An 18,521-nucleotide genomic window follows, 5' to 3' on the forward strand; every position below is an offset into this window, starting at 1 on the left:
AGCTGTTTAAATAGATTCAAAAACTTAAATTTTAGTAGAACACATTAAAATTGGATGGTTACATACGTACAAGTACAATAATTAATTAAGCTTTGTTAATCAATTTGTAGACATCATATTTCAGAAAAATGATTACTTTCCGGCCGGTCCTCTCGAGTCTCGTACTAGGAAACGTCCTCTTACTCCTAACTAGCAAGTAGTTCTATTCTAAACTCAACAATTGTTTTTGAAAAAAAACATTCGAATATCTATGTCTTTCTTTAATAGTAATAAAAATAGCAAGAATTTTTGTTGTGCGTTGTATTTTTATCTTATATATATATATATATTTATATAAAGAAAGAAGATGGATATATATGAATCTTCAAATATATATGTGTAGAAAGATGTTTGTTTAATTGTAATCACTACTAGACAAATTGAGACAGCTAGGTCAACCTCAAGAAATTAGAGACCTAACTTATATTTTTCTGATAATTTGTTCACACATGTGCCCTCTCTCATAACTAATCATATACACACAGACATGACGAATTAATTAATTGTTTTATTTATTGATAATTTAAAGGCAATTATATGTCATTTTATATTTGCAGAGTACGTTTGAGAAAAATAAAGCGCCTGAAAAAAAAAATGTACAAATGTTTGAAGATTTTGAATAATGTAATGTACGAAAATGGATCAAGATATTCTGTTAAAAATTGTGTTTTACAGTGTATTAAATCAATCTCATTGACATCAATTAATTTGAGCATTTTAAGGGAAAAAACTGTATATATAGATGGTTAATTTTTTAATAAATAAAAAATTAGTTGATGTGTGAAACTTAAATTAATTTATCAATGTATAACACACAACTTTTTAACATAGAATCTTGATTCGTACTAAAATTGAGTTTTTGATATTATGGAGCGTTTGAAAATATTTATTAGAGATATTTTTATAATCAACAAAAAAAAATATATTACAAAAATATTAAAATATCTTTTTTATTATCTCTAATATACATGAGTCGATCGGTTAAATATCAAGTACTAACAACATGCCAAGAAGTTTAAGAGCTTTGGACAAAAAAATTAAAATTTAGTATTTTATTTAATTTTAAAAAAATTATCAATTAATATTTTATAAATTTATTTATTTTTTTAAAAAAAAAATACTTCATTAATTCTAGAATATGCAATAATTTTAAAATCATGTATATATATTGAGACTACAATTTTTTTTTTTTTATATATATAAGTGCATGTTGTGAACATTTATTATATCCACGTTACCAAAAAGAAATATTATATATATTATATATATTAATTACAGACTATAAAAAGAAGATATTTTAATATTAAGGTTACATACGTTCTTTTTTGTTGTCTTTATGTGAATTCCGTAAAAAAAAAAACATAATTGATCATAGTTGTAAAAAAAAAAAAAAAATTAAGAATATGTATAGAGTTAAAAAAACTATTTTAGGCACTTTGAATGCAAATCTCTTATTATTTTTAGGAAAATGAAAGGTCTCAATTCAGTAAACAAAAATATCAATTATTAATCATTTCTAATTTTAATTAGAATATTAATATATATCAACTTAATTAATTATGGAGAATCTAAAAAAACAAACTTAATTATGGACAACGAGAGACAGTACGTAGTGTCTTGATTCTTAAATTGAATTTGTGCTACATAACAAATAATAAAATAGTATTTCATTCATAAAATACACTTTAAAAATTAGTTTTAATAAAAACTAAAGTCCTGGCATGCGTGGTTATCTATTAATTGAATTAAGCTGCTCGAACCTATTATTGTATAGATTTAGTAGATATTTTATCAGATTTTTTTTTATATATATATTAATAAAAAAAATGATATTTTTACAGGGATATTTTATCAGATTAATTATATAATAAGATCGAATATTGGCATATCCTCTTTAATTATATTTTGTTTGCAAAAGAAATACTAGTACATATCTATTTAGTATCAATTAAAGAAGTAGAGAAAAAGAGTGTACACATGCAGTGATGAGACAGGGCCTCATGAATACCTTGCTCATTAAAATCTAAAAATACTTAATAGGGCCTAAAAAAATCTCTAAAATAAGTTAAGAACCACGTGAGCAAATGCAACTTGGCATTAACAAATATGAAGATTCAACACTAATTATGTATTGTAGACCCCACTCATAGGTTATAGTTTCTTACATTCAATTGAATTTTGAAACGTATATTATATTGAAAATCCATTTAACCTTTTATAATGGTTAAAAACCCACGTGAGCCAAATGCAATTTGAAACATTAAAAAAATAATTTTCAACATAAATTATAATCACTCACTACATTATGCAGACCCCATTCCTTTCCCATCACATTATATCCTCTCAGATATTTAATATATTAATATCAAAATGATCTGTAATGTCCTTACCTAATTAACTTTAGACTAAAATATTTAATTGGTGGCTTTATTATGTGTCATGTCTCTTCATCTGGAATAAGGTAAAATGGTCAAGCAATTATGTAGTCACATATATATCTTTTAATTATGGCCAAAATAGAAGGGCATTTTCGTAAACCTAAAGTCTATATAAGAAAACTTGGCTATTGTGTTATGTACCAAACCAAACACACCAACTGAGAAGCCAAACCACCATTTGAAGTTCAGAAAACACTCCCCAAAATCAAGTCTTATATTTTTCAAGTCTCGGTCTCACAACTAGTATTTCTAGAACTAGAAAGAAGAGATGGAAAGCTACACAAGGAATTCGAGCATGATCAACGGTGGAAACATGTCACCAAGAAATCCTAGCCGTCCGATCCCAAAGAGAGGCCAAGTGAAGATGGGGATAGTGGTCGGATTGGCTCACTCTGTTGCTTCCGTTTTCACTCCCAGCCGTCGATGAGCTGATATATGCTGGTGTATCTCATATGATGATGATGGTTATGATTGTGAAGATGCTATATATGTTAATACAATTTTGATTTTATTTTTAATTAATGTATGAAAATCCTGGCTGTGTACAGTGGACTTTGCAGTATTAATGAGATTTTCTTTTCCTACTCTTTTCAGTATAACTTTTGTTGGTCACTTCATACTTATATTATATCTATGTTCCTTTCTATTTATATATTTATCTTTTCAAATAGGTACTTCCAGTGGAACTAATAAAATTACTAAAATTTTGAGAAGAAACTCTAGGATTAATGTTTCATGAGTGCTTAATTATATATAAAGTAAATAATATGTAGAAGAAACCAGAAAAAGAAACGATGCACAATCAAAATTAAAAAAAAAAAAAAAAGTTTGGGATACTTTTATTTAATTATAAGAGCCTTTTATGATATTCAACTGCAAAAGTACTTTCAGTATTTTTCCATGGAATGAAATAATTGCTTCGGATAATTGAGGCTGTAATTGAACTGTTCTTTTTTTTTTTTTTTTTTTTACATAAAACCAACTTCAATTAAATTTATAGGCTCATGATAAATTAATTATAGAGTAATGCATATAATATTAAGGACTACTTTATCCTTGATAAAAATGTCTCCCGAAACTACAGTTTGTAAAATAAAATTAACTTATATACTAACGGATCGAGGGAGGATTTATAATTAGTTGGGGGAATAACATTTAAAAAAAAAACTAATTTTAGAGGGGCAAATTATTAATTACTATATAGTTAATTATATTTTTGTATTTTTGTACATGTAATATTTTTAAAAGTTTATATGCCTTTTTGGACGTTAATAAGGATATTTCTCTTTTGTAATTTACCCCAAATTAATGAATATATGGAAAAAAAAAAAAAAAAAAAAAAAAAACTTACATTAAATCTTACTTAGGAATTTATTTACACGTTTGGATCCAATTAATAAGGCAACCCTAATAGGCTAATCTTACTTCCTACTTCTGAGAGAAGGAAAAAATAATAATATATTGATTTAGAATATTATTTGGAAGATTTTCATAATTATGTATGATGCAGTTATTTAAGATATATTGTAAAATTTTAAGTTTTTTAGAGAAATAATTAACACGCCGAAAATAAAGTTTAAATAATTTATTTAACGTGTGAATAAAGTAATAAACTGTGTGAACACTACTTTATATATTATAAATTATTTTAAATTTTTCAAAATTTCAAATAATATATTAAAAAATTATAACGTACACTATTATAAAAAATTAATTTTTTTTTTGAATATCGAAACAGATATTAGGTAGATCAAAATCTTAAACTATATATTAATTAATCTTATTTTAATCAAAATCTGACATGATTAAGAAAATGCCACTATATGATCTTCTAGTGATTACACGAACCAAGGCATAGTGTTACTAAATTCATTGTATGGTTTTGCTCTTGACTTTGTTTTAGTATAATATGGGAATAAATTAAAATTGTAAGTATTTTCAAATAAACTATTAGTTAATTTTCGTGTGAGCAAGCTTGTAATGATAAAGATACTCCAATTAAAATTAATTTTTGAAAGTGAAAAGGATTATATAATTACTGGCTACTGCTAATAGCTGTTTCCCACGAAAGATACTCATGAAGTTGATAATAATTTAATTGCATGCCAGGGGCATGAAGTAACATCTTTATATTCTATAATGCTAAAGGGAGATTGAGTGAATATATATATGGACTATGGTCTTTATATATTGGGTGCAGAGTGGTGCACCTAAATAAAACGTGCACATAGATAAACAAGTGATAACTAGCTATTAATTATAATTAGTTAGTGGAAAATTTTAATTGGATTCCTTCAAAAGCAATATTTGATAATGACCAAAGTGAATTAATTAATATATAAAGGGGAGCTCAATTCAATTCGTATATGAATATATATCTCTCTAAAAGTAAGTACTTAAATAGCCAGCTCACACTTTCACCCCACACATTAGTAGTAGGGCATAGGTAAAGTTAAATATGACCAAAGCCAAAGGAAGGATGAGAAAAAAAGGAGAGGATGGGTTCTAACCCAAGACTATATATGCTAAATTAAAAAATAAATTAAATATGACCGATATATATTTTTTTAATATGAAATGCTCAATTGTTTTTAATAATATTTAGTCCGTTATATATCACAGTTTAGTAATTCTTTTCCATTGTTGTAGAATCTCGTTAATTTGTTCCATTCTTTTTTTATGGCACTCATTTACACCATATTCTTTGTAGCATATGTAATTATGTATATGTTTTTTAACTCATAAATCTAATTGTCCTTTTTTTATTCAGATCGAAGAGATTGAATGTTTAAAAAATGTTAAAAAACTAGTACTCCGAGAAATTATTAAAAAATTGTTACGAATATTGTTACGAATAGTTAATTTACAATGACATCACTCATGACGATCACTTGAAATTATTAATTAATATACTTGTAAGAAGCATTAATATGTAATCTTTAGATATGTGTAATTTAAAACTTTTATTATTATCGACGTCATTTTTCAATTATATATATACATATAAATATATTTCTTGAGGAACAATAAACTTGTTTTCATTATCACTGAAATTAATTAAAGCATAGGGGGATGAAGATGAAGATGAAAGTCAAGTTCTTCTTCTTCCTCATTTAAAGTCAAATTCAAATACTTAGGACGAACAAACACATTATATAATATATATTGGTTTGTGGATTATTTGTGCTTAATATGGGAGACAGCTTATTAGCTAAATCAAAGATTGTACGTGTAACCGGTCAAGATTCGAGACTCGTTCTTGAGTAGTATTATTGTTAATTAATAGTCAGTCAAATATGCAATTTTTTTCCATCCGTTCACACTCTCTATCTAGCTATAAGCCCTTTATTTAGTCTTTGTCTCCTAAAATTAACCCCAGTATACTAACTTTATATGATACGACTCCATTCCTATAAGGTCACATGCGTCCCCCAAAAGTACTACATTATTTAACCACTTTCAATATTGCATTAATTGATTCTACTTTCAACCCACGTCTAGGGAATCTACATATCTCTTCTTTAGGTACGTACTCATAATTTATTTTAGTAGCTACAGGTACTTCCTTTAATTTCATGCAAATTAATAAACCAAATTAAGGTCATGTTTGGTGTTCATGCCTCTCTCAATATATAAATAAATTAAGATTATTTATGCTGATAGTATTATTGCTCTTTCATAAAATAATATTATCAACAAATTGCTAAGTCAATCCTCGATCCTGATCATGATTCATGATCATCAAAATATATTAATAACTAATTATATATGTTCCAAAATCTCTCAAATTGAGCGCCTCTTCAAATTAATATAGCCATTTGTTTTTTTTACATATTAACTATGTAGTATGTTATGTATAGTCTAATCCTTTAAATAAATAATAATAATAATAAAAAATACTCTTAGATAGCCCAAATTACTAACATTCTTGAAACTGTTCTAGTTATTTGGGTAAACAATTTTGGATTTTTAATGTAAAGATAATAAACATAAATTAATAAGTAATGTTATGGCTGTGCTTTTATCATATTTGTGTGCAATATGATCGAAGGTGTGTCTAGCTTAATTATGAGTAATGTTCTTTGTAGTTTGGGCAGCTTTGAACTATATATGTAGCCAATTAAGTAAAATAAAATTTGGTAACATAGAATTAAAAAAAAATAGTCAGATTTTTTCAGTAATATATAACACTTATTAACTAGCCTCCCCCCGTGAGGTCTAACTCAATTGATTTTATCTATAAATGCCTTTTATTCAAAACAAAACTAACCTCCACCATAATTGAAAACACGTAGGTTTTTCTTTTCTTTTTTATTTTTGAAATTATGGAGAACAAAGGAAGAAACACATGAAGAAACGTGGCTGTTAGAACTTAGAACCACTACTACTGGACTGGTTGGGGCACATATATAGCTTATTATAATTATTGGTCCCCAAAGCAAAAGGTACGAAATAACTTAGTTTTTTATATTCTTTGCTGACAATTATGTACTTAAAATTCGTCTATACAATTGGAGACAAACACAAATAATAGTCAATTAAATCTGAGCACAGCCGTTGATTATATATAATGCAAACAATTTTGTAATAGAAACGAATCTGTATATATATTATTCTAACCAAACACAATCTGACATAATTAATTTTTTAATTGACAGAGTTCGCATTACATCGAATAAATCAAGGTATTCACCCTTTGTATTAGATTCATTGAATGGTTTTGATTATGACTTTTTTACTTTATTATTCATGGGACCATCATCATCAAGGATTATCATGACTTGTACTTTTTCCAGTGGGAGTGGGATGGGATCGACTTTGATAGCAATATATATATATATATATATATAGGGACAGGATTTGGTCCCGTTATGCCAAAACAGGGAATACAATCCGTGATTGTACTGTAGCCGTTGGATTAAATTGGGGCATGATCTAATGGCTGGGGTTAAAGTAGGGGTATTTAGGGGGGGAAAAATGGTAACCGGTTGGTTTTTTGTATTTTAAATTAATTAATTTTTGAAAAACTGACACCGATTGGCGATTGACGTGTGAGGTGTGACGTTTGATGTACGGGTAACAGTTAGCAATTTTGAAAAGTCACTAAATAGTGGGTTCGTGGGGTATTTAGGGCACATTTGGTTCTTCTTCACACTTCTTCAGATTTCGTTCTTCTTCTTCTTCTTCTTCTTCTTCTTCTTCTTCTTCTTCTTCTTCACATTTCCTTGTTCTTCTTCTTCTTCTTCTTCTTCTTCACATTTCCTTCTTCTTCTTCTTCACAGTTCCTTCTTCTTGTTCTTCACATTTTCTTGTAGTGATTAAAATTATTTTCAAATTTGGGGGAGGAAACTGCAGTACGTTCGGAGTTACTGTACTTCGTTTTCTGGTTCTCCGTCTCCGACCTCGGTGTACAAGTAAGTTTCTCCGAATGTACCAACTTTATTCTTCTTTTGCATGTTTGTTCGTTCTTTAGTTTGGGGATGTGAAAAATTGTCTAACATTGTTAAAGAAAGATTTAAACTTTTGTAAAGAGAAGTGTTGTTCTTCAACCGTGTATGTGCATTTTATTTTGTTTTTGTGTTCTATTGTACGAAACTTGTTTGAAGATGTATTGGGAATATTCTATTATCAATTAATCTCCTATATAATCATAGCCCACTACCAGAAGCCCAATTAAAAACCAAAGTCATATTTAGGGTTTCATCCGAAAGCATAGCAAAACTTGTTGGCACTATTTCCCTTGCCCAATCTCCGCTCAATCTCTGTATCGGTAGGAGGAATTCCTTTCGAGTATAGTCTGTTGGATTTAATTTTTTTTGGTTATGGTGTGTAATGAATATATAAAGTACTCTTCTATTGTACTCTGGATATATGCAATAATAGTGAATATATTCAGTTATTGAAGATTGGATTTCGTTCTCTGTTTTCACCATTGTCACTGCCATGATTCTTGAATCATGAACAGAAGGATTAACAATCCTAATACAGTGAAACAATTTTAAGAAAATAATGTAATGGAAGAAAGAAAAGCAATGTAAACATTGGTATGTATAGTGTTGGTGGAAAATAATTATTTTTGAAAATCAATTTTGATTGGTAATTTGGTAATTTTATTGTGAAAGTGTTTTGGATTCACGTGTATGGTCATTTTGGTGTGTATTTTTTTTACCCAAATGTTTTACCGTGGGCTGCCCTATATTGACCGAAAAAAATTTTTTGAAAGTAAGGAAAACAATGGAATGGTTAGTTAGGTAAAGAAACTATGGTATTAAATTTTTTAGTTCAGATTGTTACTTACCAAATGTGATGTTTTTTGTTATCTGTTGTGAGTGATTGTTGTACTTTAATTAGAAGTTGTAGTTTAGATTTGACTATTGTTATGAATTTGTTTTGAAAAATTGGATGGTTTAGACACAAGATTCATGAGTTAATGAGATACAGTATTGATAAAAACTATGGCAGTTTGGATTTTTTGTGTATATGAATTATTGGAGAAGTTATTGAAATTGGTTACGACAGTTAGTAGTGAAGCATTGTTTTGTTAATTCTGATATTAAATGTTTTCCAACTGGTTTTGTACTCTGTTCATTATGAATTAAGAGGTACAAGGTACCCAGATTGGTTAAGTTTGGGGGAATTTTGTCTATTCATGTGTGTGCTTTATGTTCTTGGTTCTCACGGATTGTACCAACTCGTTTGTACCACTTTTTAGTTATGGGAGTTAGTAGTTAAGGTTTGTTTTGTTCATTGTTTTGGTTGTGGAAATCATTTAGTTGAAAAGAGTTTCACATCATTTTAATGTACTTTAATGTGTAACATGGAAGAAGCATGAAATGTGTGTTTGAAATCTGAATTTTTCCAATGCCGAATGGTTAAGTTGATTTGATGTGATTTTGGGTGATTACAATGCACGATTTTCATTGTGTTTTGGTCAATTTTTTTTTTATATAGTGTATTTGTTGAAATATGTAGTCCTTATTGTTTAAATTTGTTTATCTTTAATTTGGTTAGGTTCATCATACATGGCTGGGAAACGCAAAAGGAAAGGGGGAAATGAACCCGTAAAGAAGGATGTCACCCCCGAGCCGAACGATAATGCGGTTGGTTGGAGAAATTTCTTGTAAGTTTTGAATGATGGATAGTTGTTTACTCGTGTGATTGATGGTTAACATTTATTTTATTATATATTTGATTGAAATTATGTCCATATGTAGCAATGCGAACTACAAAGCCCTTCGAGTACCGAGAAGTGGATTAACCGAGAAAGAGGTTTGATGTCGACTGTTACTTAATTTTTTTATATCAATTGTCTGTAATTGACGTAGGGTTGTTTGACGTACTTTACGATTCTTTCCATGTACTCTGTAGTTGATGTAAGTTTGCCTCATATTACAGGCTACCGACAAATTAAAAGTGCAATATAAAGGTTTCACCGACGAGGAGAAGTCTGAGTGGAGAAGCTATGACCCTAACCCTAATCCCGCTAAGAAGGCTGTGCAAACAAGGGGGAGGAAACCAAAGGCAGCTGATGCCAAGGGGAAGAAAGTGGAGGTGGATGAGGAAGAGGGTGCTCCTGATAGTGAAGAAGCATCTGTGTACGGTCGATGCTCCTTCAACCGTTTAATGAGGATTTGCAAGAACACCGAACTGGAGCAGAAAGATGTGATCCAAAATGCTGGATTTGGATCATTCATCAGAGAGGATGCACCATACGTTGACACCCGACTAGTGAGTTGGTTAATCAAACATGTTGACCCAACCACTAGCATACTGGATTTGTATGGGAGGAAAATTCACTTATCTGCCGCGATGTTCGGAGATGTTATGGGGGTGGACGACGGAGGGATCCCGTAGTCACCGAGGGTGATAGTGACACTCGATATCCGGAGGAGATATTGAACGTTGTCGAGTACACCGTGTCATTGACAATGTTGGAGAAATCTTTGTTGGAGTGCGTTGAGGCGAACTGACCTATTTCTCATTAAATTTTCTTTGGTGGTCATAGGGACAGTCCTTGCGCCGAAAACGGGGGTCGATATCACTTCGGGGTACTTGCACTCCCTTAGGGTTACCAGGGACATTCGCCACAAGAACTGGGCGACTGCGGGGTTCAGGTATCTGATGAACTCAATTTTCAGATTCCGAAATAAGGCGACGAAGAATGTATCTGGCTGCACCTTATTCCTCCAGGTACATTGATTTTGTTATCTTTCAATTATGTAAATGTGTTTATTCAGTTTATAATATAATATTGTCATTTATTAGTCGAATGTATTACCAATACATTGTTTGTTTGTGACAGTTGGTGTACTTGACTCACGTGGAGTGGAACTTTGGATATGTCGACCGAACAATGCTCCTGTTGATTTTTGGGGTAGTAAACAATGTAAGTCCGCTTACAAATTTGTGAAAGACAATGGGGGTCCCAACAGCGACAAGGTACATCGAATTTTGGTTACAATGTGGTAAAGTGATTTCAGTTGATATTAATTATTTTGGGTTTGAAAAATTAAATTTGTTATGTTTAACAGATAACGCTCACTTCGAATCCCGTAATACTGCCCAACTACTACTCCGACTCGGAAGGAAGAAAGAGCAGTGACCACTTTGTCAGCTCTATCAACGAGTTGAAGGAGTACATCTCGAATGAGTTAAAGTCTCAGTTGAGATCATTTTCTTTGAAATTTATGGACAAAGGAGAAGGTGTAGGTGGTATTGACCGAGAGTTGGAGGAGGATCTTTGCTTTGCGGAAACGGGGAAGAAGGCGGAGTGCAGCCAGGCCGTGGAGGAGTCCCCGTTGAAGTCCCCTGTCCGTTCGAAGACTAATGTTGTTGGTCTATCCGACGAAAATGTGGTGGATTCTGTAAGTACGCCTTCACTATCTGTTACAAAATCTATTGAAGATGAAGGTGCTGCACATAAGACCTTCGACGATGAGGACTTTGATATACTCGAAGTGGCATCTTTCTGGAATAAAGGCAAAGCCCTCGTCAAATCAAAGAAGTCACAGTCGGAGAATGTGCCTTTAATTGAGGATGACTTCAACGATAAGGCGTACGAGCAATTCATTGAGTCGGGCAGAACTGTTGTCGGGCCATTCAAGACGAAGGAAGCGATCCCCCGTAACCAATATGGGTTTTACAAGTTTATTTTTAGCAACACGTTAGATCCGGGGTAAGTAAATGTTATTTTCGTATTTCTCATTATGATATACTTGTACAAATTTTTAATAACAGTTACATTGATTACAATTGAATCAGATATGTGCTTGCGAAATTTCGAAAGTTTGAAGTGGATAGGAGGTGCATGGCATCGTTGCGACCGTTGCGAGAAGTTGAGGGATCCGTAAGTGTCAAAGTATTAACTAAATATGTATCATTTATTGTACATGTGTAAATCATATTTCATTTTGTTGCAGATCATTGACTGTTTTTCTATACTAATGAACAAGTACGAACGTGATAGTCGATTACCTGACCAACCTCGTGTTTGGTACATGCCCACTCGCATCTCGGTAATTGCTTTGCTGTACAGCTTATTTTAAATTTTGTAATTCAGTTTGGTTGTAATTTCTGTTACTTGAGAAGATGAACAATGCTTTTGCAGCAAAAAACTCTCGGTTCGTTTAATGTGAAGAGGATTGCGAAAGACCGGGAGTGGTCAAAACTGTTTTACGAAGACAACTTCGAAAAATGCGTCAAGGTACTTCATCATATACACATGGTCGTTCTTAATTGTAATTTTGAAAACTGAGATATGTTAGCGATGCATATTGGTCATTGTAGTGTCGAATATCTATATGGTCTGTAATTTCAATTTATTTTTGACTTTATTGTTCCTCTATTCAATTGTAGATGTTTGTGCCGGTGTTGACTCTAGAAGGTGCACCACATTGGTTTGGTGCCGAAGTAAATATGAAGTCGAAGGTTGTCTCATTTATGGACTCCCTACACACCGCAATGAATGAGAAGTATCGTGTGGAGGCTACGAAAGAAATGGTAAACTTGCAAAGTTTCATTGTTTGATGTGAATAACTCATTCTTCATTGAATCTAACTAATTGTATACCTTTGCAGTTGTCGACGTTGGACCTTTTGTTTGAGGAGAATAGGTCGAAGAATGTGACTTTCGTGGATTTCAGAATTGACAGGAAAGATCGCGGGCTTCCTCAACAAGACAATGACCGAGATTGCGAAGTATACGTCATGAAGTACATGGACGCTGTGGCCAATGAGGAAGAAGTAGTTGATGAGGTATACCACTTTTTAAATATTTCAGAATGTACTACGCAAGTTTGATTGAGATTAACGTTGTGTAATTTAAATTTTATTCGGTGTTTTACTGTGAAGTTGATTAGAGTTAATTACATTTTCTAAGTTTTTGTTTTTGTTTCTGTATTGTGGCATAGTTTCACCCGGTTGAGGCACGTTTGGAAATCGCTGCGAGGATCATAACTGATGAACAAAATGAAATTCGTACCAAAGTGGTTGAAGATCGTAGGGCTGCACAAGGCAGCTCATTTGCATCATCCTCGGCCCCTTTGCGTAGTCCGTCAAAGTCTCCACGCGATCCTCGGTTCAGTACAGCGAAGTCTCGCAATGCAAACATGTTTCCCCCGTCAAGAGCCTCCCCTAGGCTTCAGTCTACCAAGACTAAGATTTCATATGGTGAATAGTGTGTGAAAAACACTTGTGTTATTAATAGGTTGTGTTATTAATAGGTCGTGTTATTAGTGTGTTGTGTAGTTTGGATTTGGGAGCATAGGTTGTCTTATTTGTGTGTTGTTTAGTTTGGATTTCGGAGCATTTGGATTTAGACATCTGTTTTTATTAGTTCACGTTTGGAACTGGTTATTATGTTCACAGACTTGTGTTTATTTTAGTTTTGACAATATATTAAACCATACTTAGCAAATCTTTGTACTCACACCATAACAACTCTTACAATGTACCCATACTTCAAAGTAGTTGACTGTACTTCACAGAAATTATTTAACCAGAAAACAAAGGTGACTTCTTAATTTTCTTTATTTGTTTTTTTGGTGAAGAGGTGACTTCTTCTTAATTATTTGAAGGAAATCATGTTACTTGCCTAATCTTACCAAATCTTTGTAGTCATTAAACTTTAAACCGAATTTTCCTTAAACCGTATACACATGTACTATAACATTACAAATAACGACAAAGGTCACTTGTTAATTGTTTGATGTTAGCTACCAAATCTTTGTAGTCATTCAACTTTAAACTGAGTTTTGAGAACATTTAAAAAAAAAAAGATTGAAACCATACCATATCAACTCCCATTACTCTAACCAAATGTACCATTACTCTAACCAAATGTAAATAAACAATAGCCCCCTTAAATTTGGTTTTTCATAACATAGTAATGAGGAAAAATATGGAATATAGAACATTCTCATTGCGCTACTTCACATAACAAATACGAAGATGTGAATAATATATAATTTTGCAACTTCACATTGAACCCATTGACGAAATTTGCTACAGAAATTAGAAATGTAGAAAACATAAAATTTTGACAACGTAGTGGGTACTTCATACCAAATGAAATTTTCGTCATCATCCACACGCTTCTATTAAGTTCTACACAATTAAGTTAAACAAGTTTTGAGAACATAAGACATACAAAACATTTGCATTTTGGGACAACCCATATCTTCAACGCAATATAAGTTGGACAATGATGAGAAGGCAAATAAAAATGATAAAAATTAATTTTCTAATAACATTCTCATTGCGTTTCTTATCTTCTTCGAAAATCTTGATTTGGTTTCGCAATCCAGGTGTAGCATCTGTACTTCTCTTACCATGTGATTTATCGATCCAACAAAAGTAATCACATCCTCGACTTTCATCGTTCTCCTGAGTTGAAAATAACCCTATTAGTTTATCATGGCTGCCTAAGTACAGAAAACATAAATGAGAAGTACTTTTGAATCTAAAAAGACAAAACTCTTACATAGTGTGGACATCCGAAGAATCGACGACCAGGATTTGCTCTACTACTAGAAGTCCAAACATAAGCTAGATCACCACAGTAGCAATGGGGGTGTCCCTGAAGTGAATTTCTCCAAGGCGGACCACCCCCATCGAACCCGCATGAGTCTTCTCCACCACCAGCCACCATGTGCGATGTACTATAATTTCTGAGTGAGGTGTACAAATTTTTTTTTTTTTTTCTAACTATGGTGGAGATAATGTGTGTCACTCACAAGGAAAGGGGGCACCTGTTTATATATAGAAGGAGTACATTCCAAATGAGTTAGTGGTGGGAAAATGAATTTTTTTAAAAAATTTTCTAACATTATCAATCTTGGTGCCAAAATAAACCCCAATTTCAAAACCTAATTCGTACAACATAATAGGGCATGGCTGATTGTTTCGTTGGGAAGCGTATCATGTCATGTCTCAGAAACGATCCTTTCTTTTAAAATAATATTTTAGTGTTGTGTGAATTGACAAGGTCCATCAAGTGAACAGTGTACGTCCCATATTACATTACTAAATATTTGTTAAATCCATTAACTAATATTAGTAGGGATGCCAATATTAGTAAACATTAAATATTTTAATTTACGTTGATTGAAATTTAATTTTTCACAAATGTTGCTCAAGTTTTGTTGTATTTGTGATAGTTTAATTATTGGTAATAGTCCAAATCGAAAAAACAGTACCGCATCGCACCATTTTCCGCAGTGCGAGTTCTGCGATTTTTAGTTTCGCGGTGCGACTGCGGTTTGAGAAATTGGAAAAACCGCATGTATGGATTGGTTAAAAAAAAAGGGTTAAAAACTACACTACCGACACTGCAAACACCCGAATATATTATTACAACACTTAAAAATATAAAAATACAAACAAATACATTTATAAAAGTCTTGATTAATATTTCTTTATAATTATTTAGTTTTTTTTAATATTATATAATTATTATATATAAAAAAAAAATATTGTTGTCTACAGTGAACATCCTGTTACTATCAGTATCTCTGTCATGAAGCCGAAAATTACATGTTGGAATATTTTTTACAAATTTACAATTCTTCACGGGGGGTTCGTTATGGTAACAATGAACATCCTGTTACTATCAGTATCTCTGACACACAGTAAGTACTCAGGTTAGCATTGGTGTAGCAGAGTCACTATCCTCAGGAGGAACTCACTGAACATCCTCTCGGGCTAGGGTTCTAATGAGCGGCAGTCAACCTTTCGTAGCACTCACACTGTTACTGGGGTGTTTTATGGTTAATGTGACTCACAGTAAGTACTCGTGTCACCATTCGTGTACCGGTGTCACTATCCTCAGGAGGAACTCACTGAACGTCCTCTCGGGCTACGGTTCTAATGAGCGGCAGTCAACCTTTCGTAGCACTCACACTGTTACTGGGGTGTTTTCTGGTTAATGTGACACACAGTAAGTACTCAGGTTAGCATTGGTGTAGCAGAGTCACTATCCTCAGGAGGAACTCACTGAACGTCCTCTCGGGCTAGGGTTCTAATGAGCGGCAGTCAACCTTTCGTAGCACTCACACTGTTACTGGGGTGTTTTCTGGTTAATGTGACTCACAGTAAGTACTCGTGTCACCATTCGTGTACCGGAGTCACTATCCTCAGGAGGAACTCACTGAACGTCCTCTCGGGCTAGGGTTCTAATGAGCGGCAGTCAACCTTTCGTAGCACTCACACTGTTACTGGGGTGTTTTATGGTTAATGTGACTCACAGTAAGTACTCGTGTCACCATTCGTGTACCGGTGTCACTATCCTCAGGAGGAACTCACTGAACGTCCTCTCGGGCTACGGTTCTAATGAGCGGCAGTCAACCTTTCGTAGCACTCACACTGTTACTGGGGTGTTTTCTGGTTAATGTGACACACAGTAAGTACTCAGGTTAGCATTGGTGTAGCAGAGTCACTATCCTCAGGAGGAACTCACTGAACGTCCTCTCGGGCTAGGGTTCTAATGAGCGGCAGTCAACCTTTCGTAGCAGAGTCACTATCCTCAAGAGGAACTCACTGAACGTCCTCTCGGGCTACGGTTCTAATGAGCGGCAGTCAACCGTTCGTATTCAGGAGGAACTCACTGAACGTCCTCACTATCCTCACGCACACTGCTACAGGCGGTGTTTTTTGGTTAAGGTGACACACAGTATGTAGTCAAGTTAGCTTTGGTGTACCGGAGTCACTATCCTCCTAAAAAACTCACTGAATCCAGTTCGAGCTACGGTTGTACGACGCGACAGTCAACCATTCGTAGTACTGACGTTGTCACTCGCGGTGTTTACATGCGCGGTGACACAGTATGTAGTGAAGTTTGCTGTTGGGTACCGGAGTCACTCCTCTTCTAACGAACTCACCAAATCAAGTTCGACCTAGGGTTGTACATAGTGACACCGATGCAGTATGGCAGAAGTCGCACTATGAATTTAGGTTGTTTGGGCTGAGTGTGTACTCAGTTCATCATGAAGCGTACCGGATTCACTATTCTCCTGATTTTATTACTAGAGTCACTTCTTCTCTTAAACTACTATTGTATTCATAACATTACACAGTTTTGTTATTAAATATCTATATTTATATAGTATTCAAAAAATTATTGTAATCAATGGCGGAACTATGTTGTTGGGGCCATGGCCCCTCCTCACATTTTGATTTTTAAATGTATATACATATATTCATAGGCTGTCTATATTAATTGCTTTTTTTTAAATATATATTTCTTGATAGAAAATTGACTATTTCAAAACTCAAAAGCTCATAAATGGGCCAATGATTATTTATGCTTTTATACTAAAACAATTTTGTTTAGAATTGTTTGAACACTAATTTCTATATTGTAAATTATTTCGAATTTCTCACAATTTTATAGAATATCTTAATTAACTATAACGTAAACGAATATGAATATGAAAAAAAATTACACTTCAAATTTTTTCTCAATGTCGAAATAGGTAAGGGTGCATTACTGCACCCCTTTTAAGGGGGTGCATTGTAGAATCATATAAAAATTTTTGGTCTATTTTTTTTTTCATAATCGCATACGATGTACTTATTTAGGACCATATATAAAATTTTCAAAAATTTTTTAATAGTTTACAGTACCGAAAATAAAGCTCAAATAGTTATTTACCACACGTATAAGAAAAAATAGTCGTATATTCAACTAAATATTTAAACCTTATTTTTTACACTATATACTATTCAAAATTTTCTAAAAATTTTCAATAATTGTAATGTACGCAATTATGGAAAAATAGTTGACTAAAAGTTGTCCTGAATGCTAAAACAAATACAACCCCTTAAGGGGTATACTATAAATTTACCCTATGCTCTCAATGTACTAAATTCTTCATATTTGTCCTAAAAAAGAACAAAAAATCTTTATCCTTATGCTAAAAAAAATCAACATACTTAGGCCCCTCCTAAGACTAAGGGCTGGTTCCGCCACTGATTGTAATCTTGATTCCAACGATTGATACGTTAATGTAATCTTACAAAAAATATTGCAATATTTACTCCAACGAATAATATTTTAATGAAATATTAAAATCGTATTTAAATAAATATTGAGTTTTCATTATTAGTAAACATCCTAATTTAATTTCTTATTCATTTGACCACACATGTTTAATTGGACATAATATTAGGATATTTGTTGCTACATGTGATAACAATGGGAGCAACATTTACCTTATTTAAATACATAATTTTTGTTTAGCACAATCTGGAAATTCAATGTTGTCACCGAGCATGCATATTGGTTCCAATTACGTCTTCCAAGTAAAAGTTAGTAGGGGGTTGGGTTTGTTGATACTACGTTTTTCAAGGGATTGAAAAAGTCAAATAAATAGCTTTAGGTTATTTGTAGCCGTACCTAGGGTTATATTATTAATTATTATTTTTAAATTTTTGTCAAGACTACACTCAACAATCACATCCACAAGTACTATATATACCCCTCTACCTCTCCTTACTCCTTCACAATTTCGTAGTGTTTTCTGCCCTAGAAAACTCACTCCCTATATGT

At 32.5% G+C, this 18,521-nt stretch overlaps 2 protein-coding genes across 2 annotated transcripts; one reads left to right on the forward strand and one right to left on the reverse strand.

The window, feature by feature from the left end:
• The first annotated feature begins 11,230 nt into the window (after nt 1-11,230).
• LOC133033523 (uncharacterized) lies at nt 11,231-13,391 on the forward strand. The gene is made up of 7 exons (XM_061108345.1): nt 11,231-11,652; nt 11,739-11,823; nt 11,897-11,992; nt 12,085-12,180; nt 12,333-12,476; nt 12,554-12,730; nt 12,886-13,391. The coding sequence occupies exons 2-7, from the start codon at nt 11,785-11,787 to the stop codon at nt 13,150-13,152; spliced, it is 819 nt and encodes a 272-aa protein (XP_060964328.1). The 5' UTR covers nt 11,231-11,652; nt 11,739-11,784; the 3' UTR covers nt 13,153-13,391.
• A 711-nt stretch (nt 13,392-14,102) lies between these two features.
• On the reverse strand, nt 14,103-14,703 carry LOC133029271 (uncharacterized). Its single transcript, XM_061101748.1, has 2 exons — nt 14,457-14,703; nt 14,103-14,359 (listed from the first exon to the last, which is right to left on the reverse strand). Exons 1-2 carry the CDS (start codon nt 14,622-14,624, stop codon nt 14,156-14,158), a joined length of 372 nt encoding a protein of 123 aa, XP_060957731.1. The 5' UTR covers nt 14,625-14,703; the 3' UTR covers nt 14,103-14,155.
• Between the last annotated feature and the right edge of the window lie 3,818 nt (nt 14,704-18,521).

Source organism: Cannabis sativa, chromosome 1, assembly GCF_029168945.1.
Source record: "Cannabis sativa cultivar Pink pepper isolate KNU-18-1 chromosome 1, ASM2916894v1, whole genome shotgun sequence".
Classification (NCBI taxonomy): Eukaryota; Viridiplantae; Streptophyta; class Magnoliopsida; order Rosales; family Cannabaceae; genus Cannabis; species Cannabis sativa.

Bases quoted from the DNA above. Each gene is read 5' to 3' on its own strand.
- LOC133033523 (XM_061108345.1), top strand. From the start codon at position 11,785: ATGGCATCGTTGCGACCGTTGCGAGAAGTTGAGGGATCC. The intron at 11,824-11,896 runs GTAAGTGTCAAA...ATTTTGTTGCAG, and splicing joins TGCGAGAAGTTGAGGGATCC to ATCATTGACTGTTTTTCTAT. The intron at 11,993-12,084 runs GTAATTGCTTTG...ATGCTTTTGCAG, and splicing joins ACATGCCCACTCGCATCTCG to CAAAAAACTCTCGGTTCGTT.
- LOC133029271 (XM_061101748.1), bottom strand. From the start codon at position 14,624: ATGGTGGCTGGTGGTGGAGAAGACTCATGCGGGTTCGATGGGGGTGGT. The intron at 14,360-14,456 runs GTAAGAGTTTTG...TTTTCAACTCAG, and splicing joins TCTTCGGATGTCCACACTAT to GAGAACGATGAAAGTCGAGG.